The 23,516-nt window shown below is 38.4% G+C and overlaps 1 protein-coding gene across 2 annotated transcripts in view; it reads left to right on the forward strand.

Moving 5' to 3' along the window:
* The window catches only part of TAF1 (TATA-box binding protein associated factor 1), a 239,984-nt gene that overhangs the window by 139,700 nt on the left and 76,768 nt on the right, over positions 1–23,516 (forward strand). For both annotated transcript variants that reach the window (XM_053699102.1, XM_053699103.1), the window contains exon 39: positions 13,311–13,485. In XM_053699102.1, coding sequence (XP_053555077.1) covers positions 13,311–13,485 — 175 coding nt within the window. The remainder of the gene's footprint in view (positions 1–13,310; positions 13,486–23,516) is intronic.

A 23,516-nucleotide genomic window follows, 5' to 3' on the forward strand; every position in this document is an offset into this window, starting at 1 on the left:
GGTTGTAGAGATTCATCTCTTACCTCCCTTTTCAGATCGACGATATACTCTTATATATACCATTACCTCTGCTGATTTTCGTTTCAGTACTGGTTTGGCTTTCTACAAACATGTAGATGAGTGTCCTGGGGTAAGTAAGTCTTATTTTCTGTGACACTCTAAGCTATGGTTGGGCACTTTTTTAATAAAGTTCTAAATATATGTATTCAAACATTTATTTGCCTTGACTCAGGATGTTCAACATTCCTTATTTTCAGACAGTCAGTTTCATATCTGGGATAATGCACTTGAATCAATTATTTTTCTTACCTTAAAAATTTGACTTTTTTCCCTGTGGGTTGTTAGGCTCGCGGGGGCTGAAAATGCTTCATTTTATTGCGTCATTCTTGGCGCGGACTTTTTTGGCGCAAAAAATCTTTTCTGTTTCCGGCGTCATACGTGTCGCCGGAAGTTGCGTCATTTTTTACGTTCTTTTGCGCCAAAAATGTTGGCGTTCCGGACGTGGCGTCATTTTTGGCGCCAAAAGCATTTAGGCGCCAAATAATGTGGGCGTCTTATTTGGCGCTAAAAAAATATGGGCGTCGCTTTTGTCTCCACATTATTTAAGTCTCATTTTTCTTTGCTTCTGGTTACTAGAAGCTTGTTCCTTGGCATTTTTTCCCATTCCTGAAACTGTCATTTAAGGAATTTGATCAATTTTGCTTTATATGTTGTTTTTTCTCTTACATATTGCAAGATGTCTCACGTTGCATCTGAGATACTTCAGGAAAATCGCTGTCTGGTGCTGGAACTACCAAAGCTAAGTGTATCTACTGTAAACTTTTGGTAGCTGTTCCTCCAGCTGTTGTTTGTATTAATTGTCATGACAAACTTGTTAATGCAGATAATATTTCCTTTAGTAATGTACCATTACCTGTTGCAGTTCCATCAACATCTAATGTTCAGAATGTTTCTGATAACATAAGAGATTTTGTTTCTGAATCCATCAAGAAGGCTATGTCTGTTATTCCTCCTTCTAGTAAACATAAAAAATCTTTTAAAACTCTTTATACAGATGAATTTTTAAATGAACATCATCATTCTGATTCTAATGACTCTTCTGGTTCAGAGGATTCTGTCTCAGAGGTTGATGCTGATAAATCTTCATATTTATTTAAAATGGAATTTATTCGTTCTTTACTTAAAGAAGTACTAATTGCTTTAGAAATTGAGGATTCTGGTCCTCTTGATGCTAAATCTAAACGTTTAGATAAGGTCTTTAAATCTCCTGTGGTTATTCCAGAAGTTTTTCCTGTTCCTGGTGCTATTTCTGAAGTAATTTCCAGAGAATGGAATAATTTGGGTAATTCATTTACCCCTTCTAAACGTTTTAAGCAATTATATCCTGTGCCGTCTTACAGATTAGAATTTTGGGACAAAATCCCTAAAGTTGATGGGGCTATTTCTACCCTTGCTAAACGTACTACTATTCCTACGTCAGATGGTACTTCGTTTAAGGATCCTTTAGATAGGAAAATTGAATCCTTTCTAAGAAAAGCTTATCTGTGTTCAGGTAATCTTCCTAGACCTGCTATATCTTTGGCTGATGTTGCTGCAGCTTCAACTTTTTGGTTGGAAACTTTAGCGCAACAAGTAACAGATCATGATTCTCATAATATTCTTCTTCTTCAACATGCTAATAATTTTATCTGTGATGCCATTTTTGATATTATCAGAGTTGATGTCAGGTTTATGTCTCTAGCTATTTTAGCTAGAAGAGCTTTATGGCTTAAAACTTGGAATGCTGATATGTCTTCTAAATCGACTCTACTTTCCATTTCTTTCCAGGGTAACAAATTATTTGGTTCTCAGTTGGATTCTATTATCTCAACTGTTACTGGTGGGAAAGGAACTTTTTTACCACAGGATAAAAAATCTAAGGGTAAAAACAGGGCTAATAATCGTTTTCGTTCCTTTCGTTTCAACAAAGAACAAAAACCTGATCCTTCATCCTCAGGAGCAGTTTCAGTTTGGAAACCATCTCCAGTCTGGAATAAATCCAAGCCTTCTAGAAAAGCAAAGCCAGCTTCTAAGTCCACATGAAGGTGCGGCCCTCATTCCAGCTCAGCTGGTAGGGGGCAGGTTACATTTTTTCAAAGAAATTTGGATCAATTCTGTTCACAATCTTTGGATTCAGAACATTGTTTCAGAAGGGTACAGAATTGGTTTCAAGATAAGACCTCCTGCAAAGAGATTTTTTCTTTCCCGTGTCCCAGTAAATCCAGTGAAAGCTCAAGCATTTCTGAAATGTGTTTCAGATCTAGAGTTGGCTGGAGTAATTATGCCAGTTCCAGTTCTGGAACAGGGGCTGGGGTTTTATTCGAATCTCTTCATTGTACCAAAGAAGGAGAATTCCTTCAGACCAGTTCTGGATCTAAAAATATTGAATCGTTATGTAAGGATACCAACGTTCAAAATGGTAACTGTAAGGACTATCTTGCCTTTTGTTCAGCAAGGGCATTATATGTCCACAATAGATTTACAGGATGCATATCTGCATATTCCGATTCATCCAGATCATTATCAGTTCCTGAGATTCTCTTTTCTGGACAAGCATTACCAGTTTGTGGCTCTGCCGTTTGGCCTAGCTACAGCTCCAAGAATTTTTACAAAGGTTCTCGGTGCCCTTCTGTCTGTAATCAGAGAACAGGGTATTGTGGTATTTCCTTATTTGGACGATATCTTGGTACTTGCTCAGTCTTTACATTTAGCAGAATCTCATACGAATCGACTTGTGTTGTTTCTTCAAGATCATGGTTGGAGGATCAATTCACTAAAAAGTTCATTGATTCCTCAGACAAGGGTAACCTTTCTGGGTTTCCAGATAGATTCAGTGTCCATGACTCTATCTTTGACAGACAAGAGACGTCTAAAATTGATTTCAGCTTGTCGAAACCTTCAGTCACAATCATTCCCTTCGGTAGCCTTATGCATGGAAATTCTAGGTCTTATGACTGCTGCATCGGACGCGATCCCCTTTGCTCGTTTTCACATGCGACCTCTTCAGCTCTGTATGCTGAATCAATGGTGCAGGGATTACACAAAGATATCTCAATTAATATCCTTAAAACCGATTGTACGACACTCTCTAACGTGGTGGACAGATCACCATCGTTTAATTCAGGGGGCTTCTTTTGTTCTTCCGACCTGGACTGTAATTTCAACAGATGCAAGTCTTACAGGTTGGCGAGCTGTGTGGGGATCTCTGACGGCACAAGGAGTTTGGGAATCTCAGGAGGTGAGATTACCGATCAATATTTTGGAACTCCGTGCAATTTTCAGAGCTCTTCAGTCTTGGCCTCTTCTGAAGAGAGAATCGTTCATTTGTTTTCAGACAGACAATGTCACAACTGTGGCATACATCAATCATCAAGGAGGGACTCACAGTCCTCTGGCTATGAAAGAAGTATCTCAAATTCTGGTTTGGGCGGAATCCAGCTCCTGTCTAATCTCTGCGGTTCATATCCCAGGTATAGACAATTGGGAAGCGGATTATCTCAGTCGCCAAACGTTGCATCCGGGCGAATGGTCTCTTCACCCAGAGGTATTTCTTCAGATTGTTCAAATGTGGGAGCTTCCAGAAACAGATCTGATGGCGTCTCATCTAAACAAGAAACTTCCCAGGTATCTGTCCAGATCCCGGGATCCTCAGGCGGAAGCAGTAGATGCATTATCACTTCCTTGGAAGTATCATCCTGCCTATATCTTTCCGCCTCTAGTTCTTCTTCCAAGAGTAATCTCCAAGATTCTGAAGGAATGCTCGTTTGTTCTGCTGGTAGCTCCGGCATGGCCTCACAGGTTTTGGTATGCGGATCTTGTCCGGATGGCCTCTTGCCATCCGTGGACTCTTCCGCTAAGACCAGACCTTCTGTCGCAAGGTCCTTTTTTCCATCAGGATCTCAAATCCTTAAATTTAAAGGTATGGAGATTGAACGCTTGATTCTTGGTCAAAGAGGTTTCTCTGACTCTGTGATTAATACTATGTTACAGGCTTGTAAATCTGTATCTAGAGAGATATATTATAGAGTCTGGAAGACTTATATTTCTTGGTGTCTTTCTCATAATTTTTCTTGGCATTCTTTTAGAATTCCGAGAATTTTACAGTTTCTTCAGGATGGTTTAGATAAAGGTTTATCCGCAAGTTCTTTGAAAGGACAAATCTCTGCTCTTTCTGTTCTTTTTCACAGAAAGATTGCTAATCTTCCTGATATTCATTGTTTTGTACATGCTTTGGTTCGTATAAAACCTTTCATTAAGTCAATTTCTCCTCCTTGGAGTTTGAATTTGGTTCTGGGGGCTCTTTAAGCTCCTCCTTTTGAACCCATGCATTCATTGGACATTAAATTACTTTCTTGGAAAGTTTTGTTCCTTTTGGCGATCTCTTCTGCCAGAAGAGTCTCTGAATTATCTGCTCTTTCTTGCGAGTCTCCTTTTCTGATTTTTCATCAGGATAAGGCGGTGTTGCGAACTTCTTTTGAATTTTTACCTAAGGTTGTGAATTCCAACAACATTAGTAGAAAAATTGTGGTTCCCTCATTATGTCCTAATCCTAAGAATTCTAAGGAGAAATCGTTGCATTCTTTGGATGTTGTTAGAGCTTTGAAATATTATGTTGAAGCTACTAAGTCTTTCCGAAAGACTTCTAGTCTATTTGTTATCTTTTCCGGTTCTAGAAAACGCCAGAAAGCTTCTGCCATTTCTTTGGCATCTTAGTTGAAATCTTTAATTCATCATGCCTATGTCGAGTCGGGTAAAACTCCGCCTCAAAGGATTACAGCTCATTCTACTAGGTCAGTTTCTACTTCCTGGGCATTTAGGAATGAAGCTTCGGTTGATCAGATTTGCAAAGCAGCAACTTGGTCCTCTTTGCATACTTTTACTAAATTCTACCATTTTGATGTATTTTCTTCTTCTGAAGCAGTTTTTGGTAGAAAAGTACTTCAGGCAGCGGTTTCAGTTTGAATCTTCTGTTCATGTTTTTCATTAAACTTTATTTTGGGAGTGAATTATTTTCAGCAGGAATTGGCTGTCTTTATTTTATCCCTCCCTCTCTAGTGACTCTTGCGTGGAAAGATCCACATCTTGGGTAGTCATTATCCCATACGTCACTAGCTCATGGACTCTTGCTAATTACATGAAAGAAAACATAATTTATGTAAGAACTTACCTCATAAATTCATTTCTTTCATATTAGCAAGAGTCCATGAGGCCCGCCCTTTTTTGTGGTGGTTATGATTTTTTTGTATAAAGCACAATTATTCCAATTCCTTATTTTATATGCTTTCGCACTTTTTTCTTATCACCCCACTTCTTGGCTATTCGTTAAACTGATTTGTTGGTGTGGTGAGGGGTGTATTTGTAGGCATTTTGAGGTTTGGGAAACTTTGCCCCTCCTGGTAGGAATGTATATCCCATACGTCACTAGCTCATGGACTCTTGCTAATATGAAAGAAATGAATTTCTATGAAGTAATGGGAGCTGCCATTTATGAACCGTGTTTTTGTTGAGAACAATTTAGATATTTACAGTAAATTAGTGTGTGCAAACAAGGTTGTGTGGAATATAGTACTGTTAAAGCTTCTACAGTCTCGCGTGGACATTTTCTTTCTTTGGCATGTTTTATATCTGTCGATAATTGTCCTCAGCGGGAGATAGAGGTAAATGGAAAACCTAAAATCAAACACCCATTACTTTATAGAAAATTAGTGGAATTTCAAATCCCAAGAATTTTTAGAGTTAAATTTCAGGAAAGGGGACCAAAATAAAAACTGAAAGTATACTGTTGTTGTGTTTTTTTTTTTGTTTGTTTTTTTACTGAACTTAATTAAACTGTTTTTTAGTACTTTAATTTTTAATGCTCCTTCCACTAAATAACAGCAATTTGCTTAAAGGGGCAGTAAGTTCATGATTTAGATAGCATGTGCAAATTTGAACAACATTCCAATGTACTCTCTTGTCATTGGCTCACCTGATGTGTACAGCTAGCTCCCAGTACTGCATTGTTCCTCCTTCAACAAAGGATACCAAGAGAGCGAAGCAAATTTGATAATGGAAGTAATGTTGTTTAAAATTGTATGCTCTGTCTTAAACATGAAACAACAATTTCTTTCATGTAATTGGCAAGAGTCCATGAGCTAGTGACGTATGGGATATACATTCCTACCAGGAGGGGTAAAGTTTCCCAAACCTCAAAATGCCTATAAATACACCCCCCACCACACCCACAATTCAGTTTTACAAACTTTGCCTCCTATGGAGGTGGTGAAGTAAGTTTGTGCTAGATTTCTATGTTGATATGCGCTTCTCAGCATATTGAAGCCCGGTTTCCTCTCAGAGTGCAGTGAATGACAGAGGGATGTGAAGGGAGTATTACCTATTGAATTCAATGGTCATCCTAACGGCGATCTATTTCATAGGTTCTCTGTTATCGGTCGTAGAGATTCATCTCCTACCTCCCTTTTCAGATCGACGATATACTCTTATATACCATTACCTCTGCTGATTCTCGTTTCAGTACTGGTTTGGCTATCTACTTTATGTAGATGAGTGTCTTTTGGTAAGTATGTTTCCTTTTTTTAAGACACTCTCAGCTATGGTTTGGCACTTTAAATATAAAGTTCTAAATATATGTTTGTACTTATATTTGCCATGATTCAGGTTTATCAGTATATTTCCTTTCTGCAGACTGTCAGTTTCATTTTTTGGGAAATGCATATAAAACAAACAAAAAAAAAAAATTCTTACCTGAAATTTTCAAATTGACTCTCTTTTCTAAATTGCGGGCTGTTAGGCTTGCGGGAGCGCAAAATGCTATAATTTATTGCGTCATTCTTGGCGCGAGTCTTTTTTGGCGCGAGAATTACGTTTGTAGACGTAATTTCGTCATTTTCGGCGTCTTAGTTGGCGCAGAGTTTTCACGTGGTTGCGTCATCTATGATGCTCATGTTTGTTGCAGACGTTTTTGGCGCCAAAAAATATTTTGTCAGTTGTGGGCGTCATACTTGGCGCCAAACTTTTGACATTATTTAAGACTTTATTTCTTTTTGCTTCTGGTTTCCAGAGGCTTATTTTGTTTGCATTTTTTTCCCATTCCTGAAACTGTCATACAAGGAAATTGATAATTTTGCTTTATATGTTATTTTTTCTCTTACATATTGCAAGATGTCTCAATCTGAGCCTGTCTCAGAATCTACTACTGGAATTCTGCTGCCTGATGTCGGTTCTACCAAAGTTAAGTGCATTTGTTGTAAACTTGTGGTAACTGTTCCTCCGGCTGTAGTTTGTGACAGTTGTCATAACAAACTTTTACGTGCAGACAATATTTCCATTAGTAATAATCCATTACCTGTTGCTGTTCCTTGAACATCTAATGCTCAGGATATTCCTATTAATGTGAGAGAATGTGTTTCTAATTCCATTCAGAAGGCTTTGTCTGTCATACCGCCTTCTAATAAACGTAAAGGTCTTTTAAAACTTCTCATAAGATTGATGAATTTTTAAATGACCGACAACATTCTGATTTATCTATCTCTGATGAGGATCTATCTGGTTCAGAAGATTCTGCCTCAGATATTGACACTGACAAGTCTTCATACTTATTTAAAATGGAGTATATTCGTTCCTTATTAAAAGAGGTGTTGATTGCATTAGATATGGAGGAGACTAGTCCTCTTGATATTAAAATTAGTAAACGTTTAAATTCGTTTTTTAAACCTCATGTAGTTTATTCCTGAGATTTTTCCAGCTCCTGATGCTATTTCCGATTTGATTTCTAGGGAATGGAAAAGACTGGGTACTTCTTTTTACTCCTTCTTCAAGGTTTAAGAAACTGCATCCTTTGCCGTCTGATAGATTGGAGTTTTGGGAAAAGATCCCCAAAGTTGATGGGGCCATCTCTACTCTTGCTAAACATACTACTATTCCTACGGCAGATAGTACTTCTTTTAAAGATCCTTTAGATAGGAAACTTGAATCTTATCTAAGGAAGGCTTATTTATGTTCAGGTCATCTTCTTAGGCCTGCTATTTCTTTGGCTGATGTTGCAGCTGCTTCAACTTTTTGGTTGGAAACCAAGTATCAGATAATAATGTGTATAGCATTGTTAAGTTAATTCAACATGCTAATAATTTCATTTGTGATGCCATTTTTGATGTCAGATATGTGTCTTTAGCTATATTAGCTAGAAGAGCTTTATGGCTTAAATCTTGGAATGCTGATATGACTTCTAAATCAACGTTGCTATCTCTCTCTTTCCAAGGTAATAAATTATTTGGTTCTCAGTTGGATACAATTATTTCAACTGTCACTGGGGGGAAGGGAGCTTTTTTGCCTCAGGATAAAAAATCTAAGGGTAAATTTAAGGTTCCAAACGTTTTCGTTCCTTTCGACAAAATAAGGAACAGAAACCTAAGGGAACGGTTTCCAATTGGAAGCCTTCTTCAGTCTGGAATAAATCCAAGCCATTTAAAAGATCTAAATCAGCCCCCAAGTCCGCATGAAGGTGCGCCCCTCATTCCAGCTCAGCTGGTAGGGGGCAGACTAAGATTTTTCAAGGATGTTTGGATCAATTCAATCCAAAATCATTGGATTCAGAACATTGTTTCTCAAGGGTACAGAATAGGTTTCAAAGTAAGACCGCCTGTGAGAAGTTTCTTTCTCTCAAGCATTTCAGTGAACCCAGAAAAGGCTCAGGCTTTCCTGAAGTGTGTTTCAGACCTGGAGGTATCTGGAGTAATTGTGCCAGTTCCTTTTCAGGAACGGGGTCTGGGGTTTTATTCAAATCTATTCATTGTCCCAAAGAAGAATTCTTTCAGACCAGTTCTGGATCTAAAAATTTTGAATCTTTATGTGAGAATACCAACATTCAAAATGGTGACTATAAGGACTATTCTGCCTTTTGTTCAGCAAGGGCATTATATGTCCACAATAGACTTACAGGATGCATATCTTCATATTCCGATTCATCCAGATCACTATCAGTTCCTGAGATTCTCTTTTCTAGACAAGCATTACCAATTTGTTGCTCTTCCTTTTTGCCTAGCGACAGCTCCAAGGATCTTTTCAAAGGTTCTCGGTGCCCTACTCTCTGTAATCAGAGAGCGAGGTATTGCGGTGTTTCCTTATTTGGACGATATCTTTGGTACTTGCTCAGTCTTTACGTTCTGCAGAATCTCACATGAATCAACTAGTGTTGTTTCTTCAAAAACATGGTTGTAGGATCAATTTACCAAAAAGTTCTTTGACTCCTCAGACAAAGGTAACCTTTTTAGGTTTCCAAATAGATTCAGTATCTATGACTTTGTCTCTAACAGACAAGAGACGTTTAAAATTGGTTACTGTCTGTCGGAACCTTCAGTCTCAGTCATTCCCTTGAGTAGCTATGTGCATGGAGGTTTTAGGTCTCATGACTGCAGCATTGGACGCGATCCCCTTTGCTCGTTTTCACATGAGACCTCTTCAGTTTTGTATGCTGAATCAGTGGTGCAGGGATTATACAAAGATATCACAATTAATATCCTTAAATCCCAATGTTCGACTATCTCTGACTTGGTGGTTAGATCACCATTGTTTAGTTCAAGGGGCCTCTATTGTTCGTCCAACCTGGACTGTGATCACAACAGATGCAAGTCTTTCAGGTTGGGGAGCTGTCTGGGGATCTCTGACAGCGCAGGGGGTTTGGAAATCTCAAGAGGTGAGATTACCAATCAATATTTTGGAACTCCGTGCGATTCTCAGAGCTCTTCAGTTTTGGCCTCTTCTGAAGAGAGATCCGTTTATTTGTTTTCAGACAGACAATGTCACAACCGTGGCGCATGTCAATCATAAAGGTGGGACTCACAGTCCTCAAGCTATGAAAGAAGTATCTCGGATACTTGCTTGGGCGGAATTCAGCTCCTGTTTAATTTCTGCGGTTCATATCCCAGGTATAGACAATTGGGAAGGGGATTATCTCAGTCGCCAGACTTTACATCCGGGAGAGTGGTCTCTTCACCCAGATGTATTTTTTTCAGTTTGTTCAGATGTGGGGCTTCCAGAAATAGATCTGATGGCTTCTCATCTAAACAGGAAACTTTCCAGGTATCTGTCCAGGTCCACGGATCCTCAGGCGGAAGCAGTGGATGCGTTGACACTTCCTTGGAGTTATCAACCTGCTTATATCTTTCCGCCTCTAGTTCTTCTTCCAAGAGTGATTTCCAAAATCATAGTGGAGCGTTCGTTTGTTCTGTTGGTGGCTCCAGCATGGCCACGCAGGTTTTGGTATGCGGATTTTGTTCGGATGTCCAGTTGCCAACCTTGGACACTTCCGTTAAGACCAGACCTATCTCAAGGCCCGTTTTTCCATCAGGATCTCAAATCATTAAATTTGAAGGTATGGAAATTGAACGCTTAGTGCTTAGTCATAGAGGTTTCTCTGACTCAGTGATTAATACTATGTTGCAGGCTCGTAAATCTGTCTCTAGAAAGATTTATTATCGAGTTTGGAAGACTTACATTTCATGGTGTTCTTTTCATAAATTCTCTTGGCATTCTTTTAGAATTCCTAGAATTTTACAGTTTCTTCAGGATGGTTTAGATAAGAGTTTGTCTGCAAGTTCTTTGAAAGGACAAATCTCTGCTCTTTCTGTTCAGTTTCACATAAAAATTGCTAATCTTCCTGATATTCATTGTTTTGTTCAGGCTTTGGTTCGTATCAAACCTGTTATTAAATCAATCTCTCCTCCTTGGAGTCTTAATTTGGTTTTGAAGGCTTTACAGGCTCCTCCATTTGAGCCTATGCATTCTCTGGACATTAAATTACTTTCTTGGAAAGTATTGTTCCTTTTGGCCATCTCTTCTGCTAGAAGAGTTTCTGAATTATCTGCTCTTTCTTGTGAGTCTCCTTTTCTGATTTTCATCAGGATAAGGCAGTTTTGCAGACTTTTTTTAAATTTTTACCTAAAGTTGTGAATTCCAACAACATTAGTAGAGAAATTGTTGTCCCTTCGTTGTGTCCTAATCCTAAGAATTCTCTGGAGAGATCTTTACATTCTTTGGATGTGGTAAGAGCTTTGAAATATTATGTTGAAGCTACTAAAGATTTCAGAAAGACTTCTAGTCTATTTGTTATCTTTTCTGGTTCTAGGAAAGGTCAGAAAACTTCTGCTATTTCCTTGGTTTCTTAAAGCTTTTGATTCTTCAAGCTTATTGGAGAATTCAGAGAATTACAGCTCAATCTACTAGATCAGTTTCCACTTCGTGGGCTTTTAAGAATGAAGCTTCAGTTGGTCAAATTTGCAGAGCGGCAACTTGGTCTTCTTTACATACATTTAATAAATTCTACCGTTTTGATGTTTTTGCTTCTTTTTTGATAGAAAAGTTCTTCAGGCAGCTGTTTCAGTTTGATTCTTCTGCTTATGTTTTAAGTTTTTCTTGACATTTAAAGAATAAACTTATATTTTGGGTTGTGGATTATTTTTTCAGCGGAAAATGGCTGTTGTTTATTTTTATCCCTCCCTCTCTAGTGACTCTTGCGTGGAGTTCCACATCTTGGGTATTGATATCCCATATGTCACTAGCTCATAGACTCTTGCCAATTACATGAAAGAAAACATAATTTATGTAAGAATTTACCTGATAAATTAATTTCTTTCATATTGGCAAGAGTCCATGAGGCCCACCCTTTTTTATGGTGGTTATGATTTTTTTGTATAAAGCACAATTATTTCCAAATTCCTTTTTGATGCTTTTTACTCCTTTCTTTATCACCCCACTACTTGGCTATTCGTTAAACTGAATTGTGGGTGTGGTGAGGGGTGTATTTATAGGCATTTGAGGTTTGGGAAACTTTGCCCCTCCTGGTAGGATTGTATATCCCATACGTCACTAGCTCATGGACTCTTGCCAATATGAAAGAAATTAATTTATCAGGTAAATTCTTACATAAATTATGTTTTTGTGACTTCTGGGTCTCTTTAACCCCTTAACGACCGGCTCTTTTCATTAAGTTGCAGAGTTACTGATGCAGAGAGACACTTTGTGTCCCTCTCTGCATTGGGCAGCGGTGGTGGCAATCGTTAGTGGTGTGGGAGGGTTAGGAGGAAGGAGGGTGGGCGGCCCATCACTGGAGGGGGGGAAGGGGGGTGGGATTGCTAAACTATGTTAATAATAAATGCTGAAAGAGAGAGGGTAGGGGAAACAATCTTGGAGGGTAAGGTGGGGTAAATGAGGGGGGGGACAGCTACACTACAGTTAAAAATATTGTTGTTTTTTTCTTTTATTGTATAAAATGCAAAAATTATAGAAAACTGGGTACTGTCAGACAGATGCCAGTACCTAAGATGGCGGAAACTAGTTAGAGGGGGGAGGGTTAGAGAGATTTTTGGGAGGGATCAAGGAGGTAGGAAGGTAAGGGGGTAATCATACACTGAAGAAAATAATATTTTTTAATAAAGGTCTAAAACTGCATACTGGCAGACTGTCTGCCAAAACCTTCAGATGGGGGTGACCAGTGAGTGGTGAGGGAGAGAAGAGAGCTGTTTGAGAGGGATCAGGTAGGAATCAGGGGTAGGAAGTGTCAGGTGGGAGGGTAATCTCTACACTAAAGCTAAAATTAACCTTACAAGCTACCTGATTAACACCATCACTGCCGGGAATAATAGAAGTGTGGTGTGCAGCTGCAATTAGCGGCCTTCTAATTACCAAAAAGCAGTGACAAAGCCATATATGTCTGCTATTTCTGAACAAAGGGGATGCCAGAGAAGCTTTTACAACAATTTGTGACATGACTGCACAAGTGGTATGTAAACAATTTCAGTAAGAAACCCAAAGTTTGGGAAAAAGTTAAACATTTTTTTTTTTTTTAAATTTGATTGCATCTGGCTGTGGAATGGTGGCATGAAATATACCAAAATGGGCCTAGATTAATACTTTGGGTTGTCTACTAAAAAAATTATAATCGTTTTGATTGGGAAATAAAAAACCACAAGGCTCTATTTCTGTTTAAATGGAGCGATGGCAAAAATGCTAAAAACATTATCTGGTCTTTTGGGTAAGTTTTACTCTTAAATGCCTGGTCCTTAAGGGGTTAATATATAGAAGCATATTTGATACTTCAAAGCTTAGGTATTCCTGAATTTCCTGCCCTATTTGTAATAAAAACAAATATATTTTTTATTTTATGAATGATGTTGTACAACTACTATACAAACTGGTATGGGCAAAATACCTTTTTTTTTCTGATTTTTAAAAAAAAAAAAAAAAATCTGTTTTTTGTGATATGTTTGAATGTGCAGCCATTCATCTGAGTGAGAGTGGAAGTGACTCAGACATTGAGTCTGGAGGAATCCGGCCTAAACAGCCCCACATGATGCAAGAAAATACCAGGATGGGAATGGATAATGAGGAAAGTATGATGTCTTATGGCGAAGGACCAGACACATCACAAGTTATGGAGGACAGCAACTTAAGGTAATATACGTTTGGAATATCTCCATTTTAATTTCCGGGATCTTTTTTAGTCGCTCAATATTCTTTACTTGCTTGGGCCAATCTTTACCTTGTTCTCTCATTATCCTCTATTTGCTTGTGTTCTTGTTCAGGTTTCTTTGACCAGTGAATGCTCTGTATGGTTATTTCTGTGCAGAATCATTTGGAATGTATGCTAAATCCATGATCACCATTGAAAGCATTGCATGTAAAGGGTCATTATACTGCTGGGCACAACTTCATCATTTTTTCCCTCCTGCGCATGTAGCTCTCTCCAAAGCCTATCTCTTATTTTAGGCAGGCGCTTGGTAAACATAGTAACATAGTAGATAAGGTTGAAAAAAGACTGAAGTCCATCGAGTTCAACTTATACAAATCTAAAATACTTACAAAAAGCTCCAGTTAAGCTTAAATAACCCCATTAAAATGTGACCCATTTAATAGTAGCAATCATATCCACATCTTTTTATACAAGTTGATGCTATCTTCAAGCTTGGGTATTCTTGCACAGTGTAGCACTTTTTTTGGCTTCCGATGGCACCACTTTGTATCTTTTTTGGGAAACTTGCCACTTTTAATATTTATAGGCCTCTATTATAATTTGTTATGTGTCTATAGGTGCTGTGTATCAAACGACTTATTTACATACTCTGTAAAATCTACTAAAAAAAGGATACCATTTAAAGCACTACTTAAAAAATATATTGTTTTGATAGGTAAATAAAAAAACAAAGGCTCTATTTCTTTTTAAATAGAGTGATAGCAAAAATGCTAAAAATTCTCTGGTGCTTTGGGCAAGTTTTTCTCTGAAATTCCTGGTACTGAAGGGGTTAAAGCAGGGGTGTCAAACTGGCCACCCATAGGCCTCATGCAGCCCGCAACCTAATTTTGTGCGGCCCGCAACACCTCCATGAAAAAATATGAAAATATTTACAAAATGCTGATTATTTAAAGAACAAGCACATTTACTGTTAGGGTAGCACTTGCGTGCAATCTCCATTCAGCTCTCCATTACAATGACTTTATCCCTTTGTTCCAGCATTGCAATTCACTTGTTGTGTAGTTAACAGCTGTGCTACAGTAGCAAGATCCTTAAAACCTAAGAGACTTTAACAAGCCACATTTAAAAAATAAATAAAAAAAGGCAAACACAGATAAGTGCGTAACAATTTATTTGACGCATGCAGCAGTTCTTTATATGTGTTTATTACTATGGCAGCACTGATTTCATGCAGCATTTTTGCCCATTCTTTTTCATAATTTTCTCTTCAACTAAAATCACAATCTTTTATATTTGATAAATATTATATTTATTTTTCTTCTTGAGTAAAGCGCGCTCTCACTTATAAGTTCATCCGCCAGGGTGCCAACAAGTTACAATATAAGGACAGAAATAAGGCACTTGCTGGTCTTTTTTAAACTAAATGAAATTGTATATATAATGTATGTATAAATAAATATAAAATTAAGCTTTCATGATTTAGATAGAGCATGTAATTTTAAATAACTTTCCAAATATATTCTATTAACAAAATGTGCACTGCCTTTTTATATTTACACTTTTTGAGTCACCAGCTCCTACTGAGCATGTACAAGAATCCACAAAATATATGTATATGCATTTGTGATTCGCTGATTGCTGTCACATGATACAGGAGGAGTGGAAATAGATATACCTTTGAAATTTGTCAGAAAATAAATCTACTACTCATTTGAAGTTCAGACTAAGGCCCTGATATTCAAAGGTTCTCCAGCTTGGAGAGAAATTGCAGTTCAGATTTCACAGGGGCTGAACTCACTGAATATTTAAAAGAAAAAGGGCGGAACTCTTCAGCACTGTGAGATCTCTCTTTTATTTCTATATATGAAGGAGAGACAAGCCCCGTGCAATACAGCACTGCTTGATATGAGAGTTTTGTTACACTTTGTGCTTTGTATTTTAGATTATTTTACACTTTAGATTGGGTTCTTTCAGTATTATAGCATTTAAGCTTTGCACTTTCTCATTTATATTTTAATACATTTATATTTAGCTCTAGCAGTGATTTTACAAATTCTGATTATGTTTTGAAAGTTTCTACTTAAACAAATTAGGATTATACTTTGTATTTTTCTGTGTAGCTTTAACAAATTACATTGCACATTGAATTTACTGCATTGCAAACTCAAACTGACAGGTTCAGAAAGTTGGAGGGAAAGTTCCCAGGGTATGTCTAAAGCTCTATCACAAGTCTTCTGAAAATTTGTAGGCATGTTAAAGAAGCTGGTCTCACTGTCTCACCAGCTGTATGCAGGTGAAGTTTTCTCAAAATTCACAATATGCTTATTCTAACTAACAGAAAAGTAATATATACTTAAATACAGACAAAAGAAAGTTAAATTGTAGTGAAAACATTTCAGTTTAATTTGTAATTGATGCAAACTGAGCATTTATATCAGCTACAGGGGTTCTCCAGTTACCTTCTCCCATGTGAAATTTTGTATCCCAGAGAGCTTCATTGCTTTCTATGGAAGGCATCTCTCATCTCTCTGGGGTTTCCAGGTTCCTCCCCTTTAGTGTGAGTTATTCCTCTGTGAAGTCAACACTATAATCTCTCTCCAAACTAGAGATTATCTGGCCCATAGAAAGTAATTACGTAATCTGGGAAACTGAAGCTGACAGTTTTTCAGTTTTAATTTAAATAAGACATGCAAAGTGAAATCTAATTTGTAAAATAAAAAAGTAAATATACAAACTATGACCCTAAATTGTTACAGTTACACAAACTGTGAAGGCATAATCAGGATTTGTAAAATCACAGTCCTAATAAATACACTGCTGTATACAAAATAAAATTCAAAATAGAAAGTAATAAAATGTAATCAGAAGTGTAAAGTGATATAAAAAAGAAAGCACAAAGTGTAAATACAGCAGAACTGTGCTATATTATACTGGGCTCGTCTTTCCTTCACATACAGAAAAGCAGCGAACACCCCTGGGAGAAGTAAAGCAAAATCTGCCTTTTGAATATTTCACTAGGGATCTCGCAGTGCTGGAGGATAATTTTAGACTATTTCACCTTAGCAGAGAGGTTTTGAATATTAGGGCCTACGTGCTATTGCATTGTGTTTTTATCATGCATTTGTTTACTATGCAAATCTACTGTATTTACTAGTCCTTTAAATATTAAAATGTAAGTTTAAGAGTATAGCTTCTAAAAAAAAAAAGTACTATAGTTTCCATATAGTAATGGTTGTATACACAAACAGATATAAACATTTAAAAACAAATAAAAAACAAAATTTATGCTTACCTGATAAATTTATTTCTCTTGTGGTGTATCCAGTCCACGGATCATCCATTACTTGTGGGATATTCTCCTTCCCAACAGGAAGCTGCAAGAGGATCACCCACAGCAGAGCTGTCTATATAGCTCCTCCCCTAACTGCCACCTCCAGTCATTCGACCGAAGACAAGCAAGAGAAAGGAGAAACTATAGGGTGCAGTGGTGACTGTAGTTTAAAAATAAAAAACACCTGCCTTAAAATGACAGGGCGGGCCGTGGACTGGATACACCACAAGAGAAATAAATTTATCAGGTAAGCATAAATTTTGTTTTCTCTTGTAAGGTGTATCCAGTCCACGGATCATCCATTACTTGTGGGATACCAATACCAAAGCTATAGGACACGGATGAAGGGAGGGACAAGGCAGGCGCTTAAACGGAAGGCACCACTGCCTGTAAGACCTTTCTCCCAAAAATAGCCTCCGAAGAAGCAAAAGTATCAAATTTATAGAATTTAGAAAAAGTATGAAGCAAAGACCAAGTCGCTGCCTTACAAATCTGTTCAACAGAAGCCTCATTCTTAAAAGCCCATGTGGAAGCTACCGCTCTAGTAGAATGAGCTGTAATTCTTTTAGGAGGCTGCTGGCCAGCAGTCTCATAAGCTAAGCGTATAATACTCCTTAGCCAAAAAGAAAGAGAAGTTGCCGAAGCCTTTGGGCCTCTCCTCTGTCCAGAGTAGACAACAAACAATGCAGATGTTTGACGAAAATCTTTAGTAGCTTGTAAATAAAACTTTAAAGCACGAACCACGTCAAGATTGTGTAAAAGACGTTCCTTCTTTGAAGAAGGATTAGGACACAGTGACGGTACAATAATCTCCTGATTGATATTTTTATTAGATACCACCTTAGGTAGAAAACCAGGTTTGGTACGTAACACTACCTTATCTGCATGGAAAATGAGATAAGGGGAATCACATTGTAAAGCAGATAACTCTGAAACTCTTCGAGCTGAGGAGATAGCTACTAAAAACAGAACTTTCCAAGATAAGAGCTTAATATCTATGGAATGCAAAGGTTCAAACGGAACCCCTTGAAGAATCTTTAGAACTAAATTTAAACTCCATGGCGGAGCAACAGGTTTAAACACAGGCTTGATTCTAACTAAAGCCTGACAAAACGCCTGAACGTCTGGAACCTCAGCCAGACGTTTGTGCAAAAGAATAGACAGAGCAGAAATCTGTCCCTTTAAGGAACTAGCTGACAAACCCTTCTCCAATCCTTCTTGGAGAAAAGATAATATCTTAGGAATCCTGACCTTACTCCATGAGTAACCCTTGGATTCACACCAATGAAGATATTTACACCATATCTTATGATAGATTTTCCTGGTGACAGGCTTTCGCGCCTGTATTAAGGTATCAATGGCCGACTCGGAGAAACCACGCTTTGATAAAATCAAGCGTTCAATCTCCAAGCAGTCAGACGCAGAGAAATTAGATTTGGATGGTTGAAAGGACCCTAAAGTAGAAGGTCCTGTCTCAGAGGCAGAGTCCATGGTGGAAAGGATGACATGTCCACCAGATCTGCATACCAAGTCCTGCGTGGCCACGCAGGTGCTATCAAAATTACCAATGCTCTCTCCTGCTTTATCTTGGCAATCAGACGAGGAAACGGTGGAAACACATAAGCCAGGTTGAAGGACCAATGCGCTGCTAGAGCATCTATCAGTGCTGCCTTGGGATCCCTGGACCTGGATCCGTAACAAGGAAGCTTGGCGTTCTGACGAGACGCCATGAGATCCAGTTCTGGTTTGCCCCAAAGTTGAATCAACTGTGCAAACACCTCCGGATGGAGCTCCCACTCCCCCGGATGAAGTCTGTCGACTTAGAAAATCCGCCTCCCAGTTCTCTACTCCTGGGATATGGATAGCTGATAGATGGCAAGAGTGAATCTCTGCCCATCGAATTATCTTTGAAACCTCCAACATTGCTAGGGAACTCCTTGTTCCCCCTTGATGGTTGATGTAAGCTACAGTCGTGATGTTGTCCGACTGAAATCTGATGAACCTGACCGCAGCTAGCTGAGGCCAAGCCTGAAGAGCATTGAATATCGCTCTTAGTTCCAGAATGTTTATCGGAAGGAGTGCCTTCTCCTGAGTCCACGATCCCTGAGCCTTCAGGGAGTTCCAGACTGCACCCCAGCCCAGAAGGCTGGCATCTGTTGTTACTATTGTCCAATCTGGCCTGCGGAAGGTCATACCTTTGGACAGATGGACCCAAGATAGCCACCAGAGAAGAGAATCCCTGGTCTCTTGATCCAGATTTAGTAGAGGGGACAAATCTGTGTAATCACCATTCCACTGACTGAGCATGCAGAGTTGCAGCGGTCTGAGATGTAGGCGGGCAAACATCACTATGTCCATTGCTGCTACCATTAAGCCGATTACTTCCATACACTGAGCCACTGAAGGGCGAGAAGTAGAATAAAGAACACGGCTGGAATTTAGAAGTTTTGACAACCTGGCCTCTGTCAGGTAAATCTTCATTCCTACAGAATCTATCAGAGTTCCCAGGAAGGAAACTCTTGTGAGAGGGGATAAAGAACTCTTTTCTTCGTTCACTTTCCACCCATGAGACCTCAGGAATGCCAGAACAATGTCCGTATGGGACTTGGCAATTTGAAAATTCGACGCCTGTATCAGAATGTCATCTAAGTAAGGGTCTACTGCTATACCCCGCGGCCTTAGGACCGCCAGAAGTGACCCCAGAACTTTCGTAAAGATTCTTGGTGCCGTAGCTAACCCAAAGGGAAGAGCTACAAACTGGTAATGCCTGTCTAGGAAGGCGAACCTGTGAAAACGATGATCTCTGTGTATCGGAATGTGAAGATAAGCATCCTTTAAGTCCACGGTAGTCATATATTGACTCTCCTGGATCATAGGTAGGATGGTTCGAATAGTCTCCATTTTGAAGGATGGGACCCTGAGAAATTTGTTTAGGATCTTGAGATCTAAGATTGGTCTGAAGTTTCCCTCTTTCTTGGGAACCACAAACAGATTTGAATAGAAGCCTTGTCCCTGTTCCTCCTTTGGAACTGGGTGGATCACTCCCATAACTAGGAGGTCTTGAGCACAATGTAAGAATGCTTCTCTCTTTATCTGGTTTGCAGATAATTGTGAGAGGTGAAATCTTCCTTTTGGGGAAGAAGCTTTGAAGTCCAGAAGATACCCCTGGGTCACAATTTCCAACGCCCAGGGATTCTGGACATCCCTTGCCCAAGCCTGGGCGAAGAGAGAAAGTCTGCCCCCTACTAGATCCGTTACCGGATCGGGGGCTGATCCTTCATGCTGTCTTAGAGGCAGCAGCAGGCTTTTTGGCCTGCCTTCCTTTGTTCCAAGCCTGGTTAGGTCTCCAGACCGGCTTGGACTGGGCAAAATTTCCCTCTTGTTTTGTATTAGAGGAAGTTGATGCTGCGCCAGTCTTGAAGTTTCGAAAGGCACGAAAATTAGTCTGTTTGGTCCTTAATTTGTTGGACCTATCCTGAGGAAGGGCGTGACCTTTTCCTCCAGTAATATCAGAAATGATCTCCTTCAGTCCAGGCCCGAATAGGGTCTGCCCCTTGAAGGGAATGTTGAGAAGCTAAGAATTTGAAGTAACGTCAGCTGACCAGGATTTAAGCCATAACGTATAAGAAATTAAGGAAGAGGAATATTACTGTATTTGTAGTGCTTATACGTTCCCCAACATAATTGAGTCCTATCTATAAGGAGGAAAAATTATCTTTCCTTCATCAAAGTAGTAAAGGAGGGGGGTGCTCAATATCCTGTATTAACATAGAAATATAAGAAGAAGAAATGGATAAACCTGAGCACTCAAGATAAACTTATAGGAATTAATTCTTAATTTGAGTAGATGTAGGACTGGGTTATTTTAAAATAAAACATAACTTTTATTATTATTGAGTAAAAAATATATATAGGTGATAAACATTCACTCCGTGTAATGTGTATTAAAAACAATTAAAAAGATGAATGCTGCAGTGCCAAACAATGGCCATACAAAGTATGTCAAGTGGGTAGTTAACAATCACAAGCACTATTAAGTGCTAGGCATAAGCAACAATGCCAATTCAATACCAAAAAAGGGAAGATACACTTCCACAAATTACGATGCTAAGTACAGAGCTCAGTCAATGTGAGCTTGAGTAAACATCACACACTCTGTATATAGTTACACACTAGGATTAGGCTATGAGAAAGTATACTTGAATTATGAATCAAGATAAGACTCAATAACAATGAAAAGGTGTGAGTGTATAAGCTATACTGTTAGCATATATATGTTGCTATAAACAATTATTCCCACGAGAAGTGTGTGCGTGGAGGGTATATCTGGCAGGGGTGTACCACAATATGCTCACGGATTGCACGCAAAACTAATCTAAAAAGAGGAATGACCTCGCACAAATTATCTAGCTAGTGCAATACTGGAGCGGTACTACACCGTGTCAGATTCCCATACTATAAATCATAAATCATTGTGTAAGAAATATAGTCAAACACATTGGCCGACTAAGGAGCTAATGAAATAGAGGAGATGCTTCGTACTAAGTATATAACACAGCGTCAAAGTGTTTCCCAAATAAGCACACACACACACACTAAACAACTGTCAGCATTCAAATGGAGCGCCTGATGCGCATTTCGCCACCTCCGTGGCTTTCTCAAAGGCTAACCCGTCCTTCCTCCACTCGAGCGGTTAAATACCGCTCAGAGCCAATCACGGGTGAGTAATCATACACACCCTCTAACGGCTGGCCTATCACTTGTCATCTACCTGATAGGGTAGAAGTCTGTCACATGACTTATGATGCTGATGTAGATGGGCGCGACTCATCACGCAAATAGACACCAGCTATAGCGAATAGTATTTAGAGATATAGATTATTCTCATTCGTTTATATGAATTAGTCACCATGTTACCATAGCAATCGGGCATTGTAACTTAGTTCCAATCACGCCAATACTGTTCTATTACCCTATGTTGGGCAGAGAAGAAACTGGCTCATAATTCAGAATAACACACCGGGTATTACGTTGCCTCTATTACTATGATAATGACAGATCTAGAATAATGGCATGAAACAGTAATTTACTTGTTGAGTTATGATACCACATATGGAGTAGTTACGTTTATTGGAGAAACTATTTATACACATTTGTGCAATTTGTTTCTGATATTACTCCAAATCTTATTAACTATAGTCTTTTACAACAGTATCAAAAATAAAGAATTATATATTGAATTAGCTTTCAAATTTTAGATGTAGTAAATAGGCCCAGGATAGCTTTTTTTAAAATTCGCAACGCTTCTCATATCCATAAACTTATAATGGTATAACTGCAAAATGCAAAGTTAAAACTAAATCAACAGTATAATCATTTACAAACCTGTACCGAATAGACTCAGGATATATGACATACTTTAATAAAAGCTTGTGAATCATATATAATAGTAGTATTAAAGGTATATATAGGGCCAATAATTCAGCCAAAATCACTTCAATTCAAAGGTGTTACATAATGTTCGACCTTATTATGGAGCTTGAGATAAGGAAGTTCTCACATATGTCTGCTACCATATTTAATTATTAGATATGTCATGTTTTCACTCAAATTATATATCCAAAGAATCTTTAGTGTTGTGTTCACTTTTTATTATTAAACCAGAGAGGGATATATATCGTGCAAAAACGTATCATCAGCCTTAGTTCTAAAGCATAGTACTCTTATGGATATCATATTATACACTTTATAGGAAGGAATTATAGCCATCTTGTTCATTAATGCCCACTGGGGCTAAAGTATTTAACCAGAATATCCAGCGGCACTCTGCTTGTAGCAGCATATTTTCTACATTTCCTGCTCTAATCCCAGGTTTAATTACCTGTAATACTGATATCTTCAGTTCAGGTCTTGTACTATGGTTTCTTAGGTAGTGTTTTGCTACTGGGGTTAGATTCTTGCCTTTCTCTTGGTCTTTAAGGCAGTTTTTGATACTACTGATATGCTCACCTAGTCGTATACGTAGCTCCCTAGTAGTAATTCCAATATATCTTTTGCCACATTTGCATAGCAGGCAGTACACAACATTTTTGGTTTTGCAATTTGCAAATCCCAGCATCCGTTTTATGCTTCCTGTTCGTGTCTTATATTCTCTTTCATTAGAGATGTATTGACAAAAACTGCATGTGCCACATGCATATGTTCCGCATATGTATTTGTTCGTTATCCTTTTTGTAAAGTGGCTTTTGACCAACAAGCTACCTATCGTAGGTGCTCTTCTCCAGCTTGTCTTTATTCTCTCACCTACATATGGTGATAAATCTTTATCAGATTTGAGAATTCCACTATGTCTATTCAAAATATTAGTGATTTTGTCATGATTGTTATTATAGGTTGTTACAAATCTGACTTCCTTTTCAGCAGTTTGTATCTTCTTTTTAGGAATCAAGAGTGTTTCCCTTGGTGTTCTTTTCGCTCTCTGATAAGCTTTGCGTATTATTTTGCGACTGTATCCTCTATCCTTCAGTCGTAGTTTCAATTCTCTTGCTCTCTCATTAAAGACTTTAAAGTCCGTACAATTTCTCCTTATTCTGAGGAATTCTCCCGTAGGGATAGCATTTTTAGTTCCTCTAGTATGACAACTATCGTATTGGAGAATTGAGTTAGTTGCTGTTTCCTTCC

The sequence above is a fragment of the Bombina bombina genome, chromosome 1 (genome assembly GCF_027579735.1).
Source record: "Bombina bombina isolate aBomBom1 chromosome 1, aBomBom1.pri, whole genome shotgun sequence".
Lineage (NCBI taxonomy): Eukaryota > Metazoa > Chordata > Amphibia > Anura > Bombinatoridae > Bombina > Bombina bombina.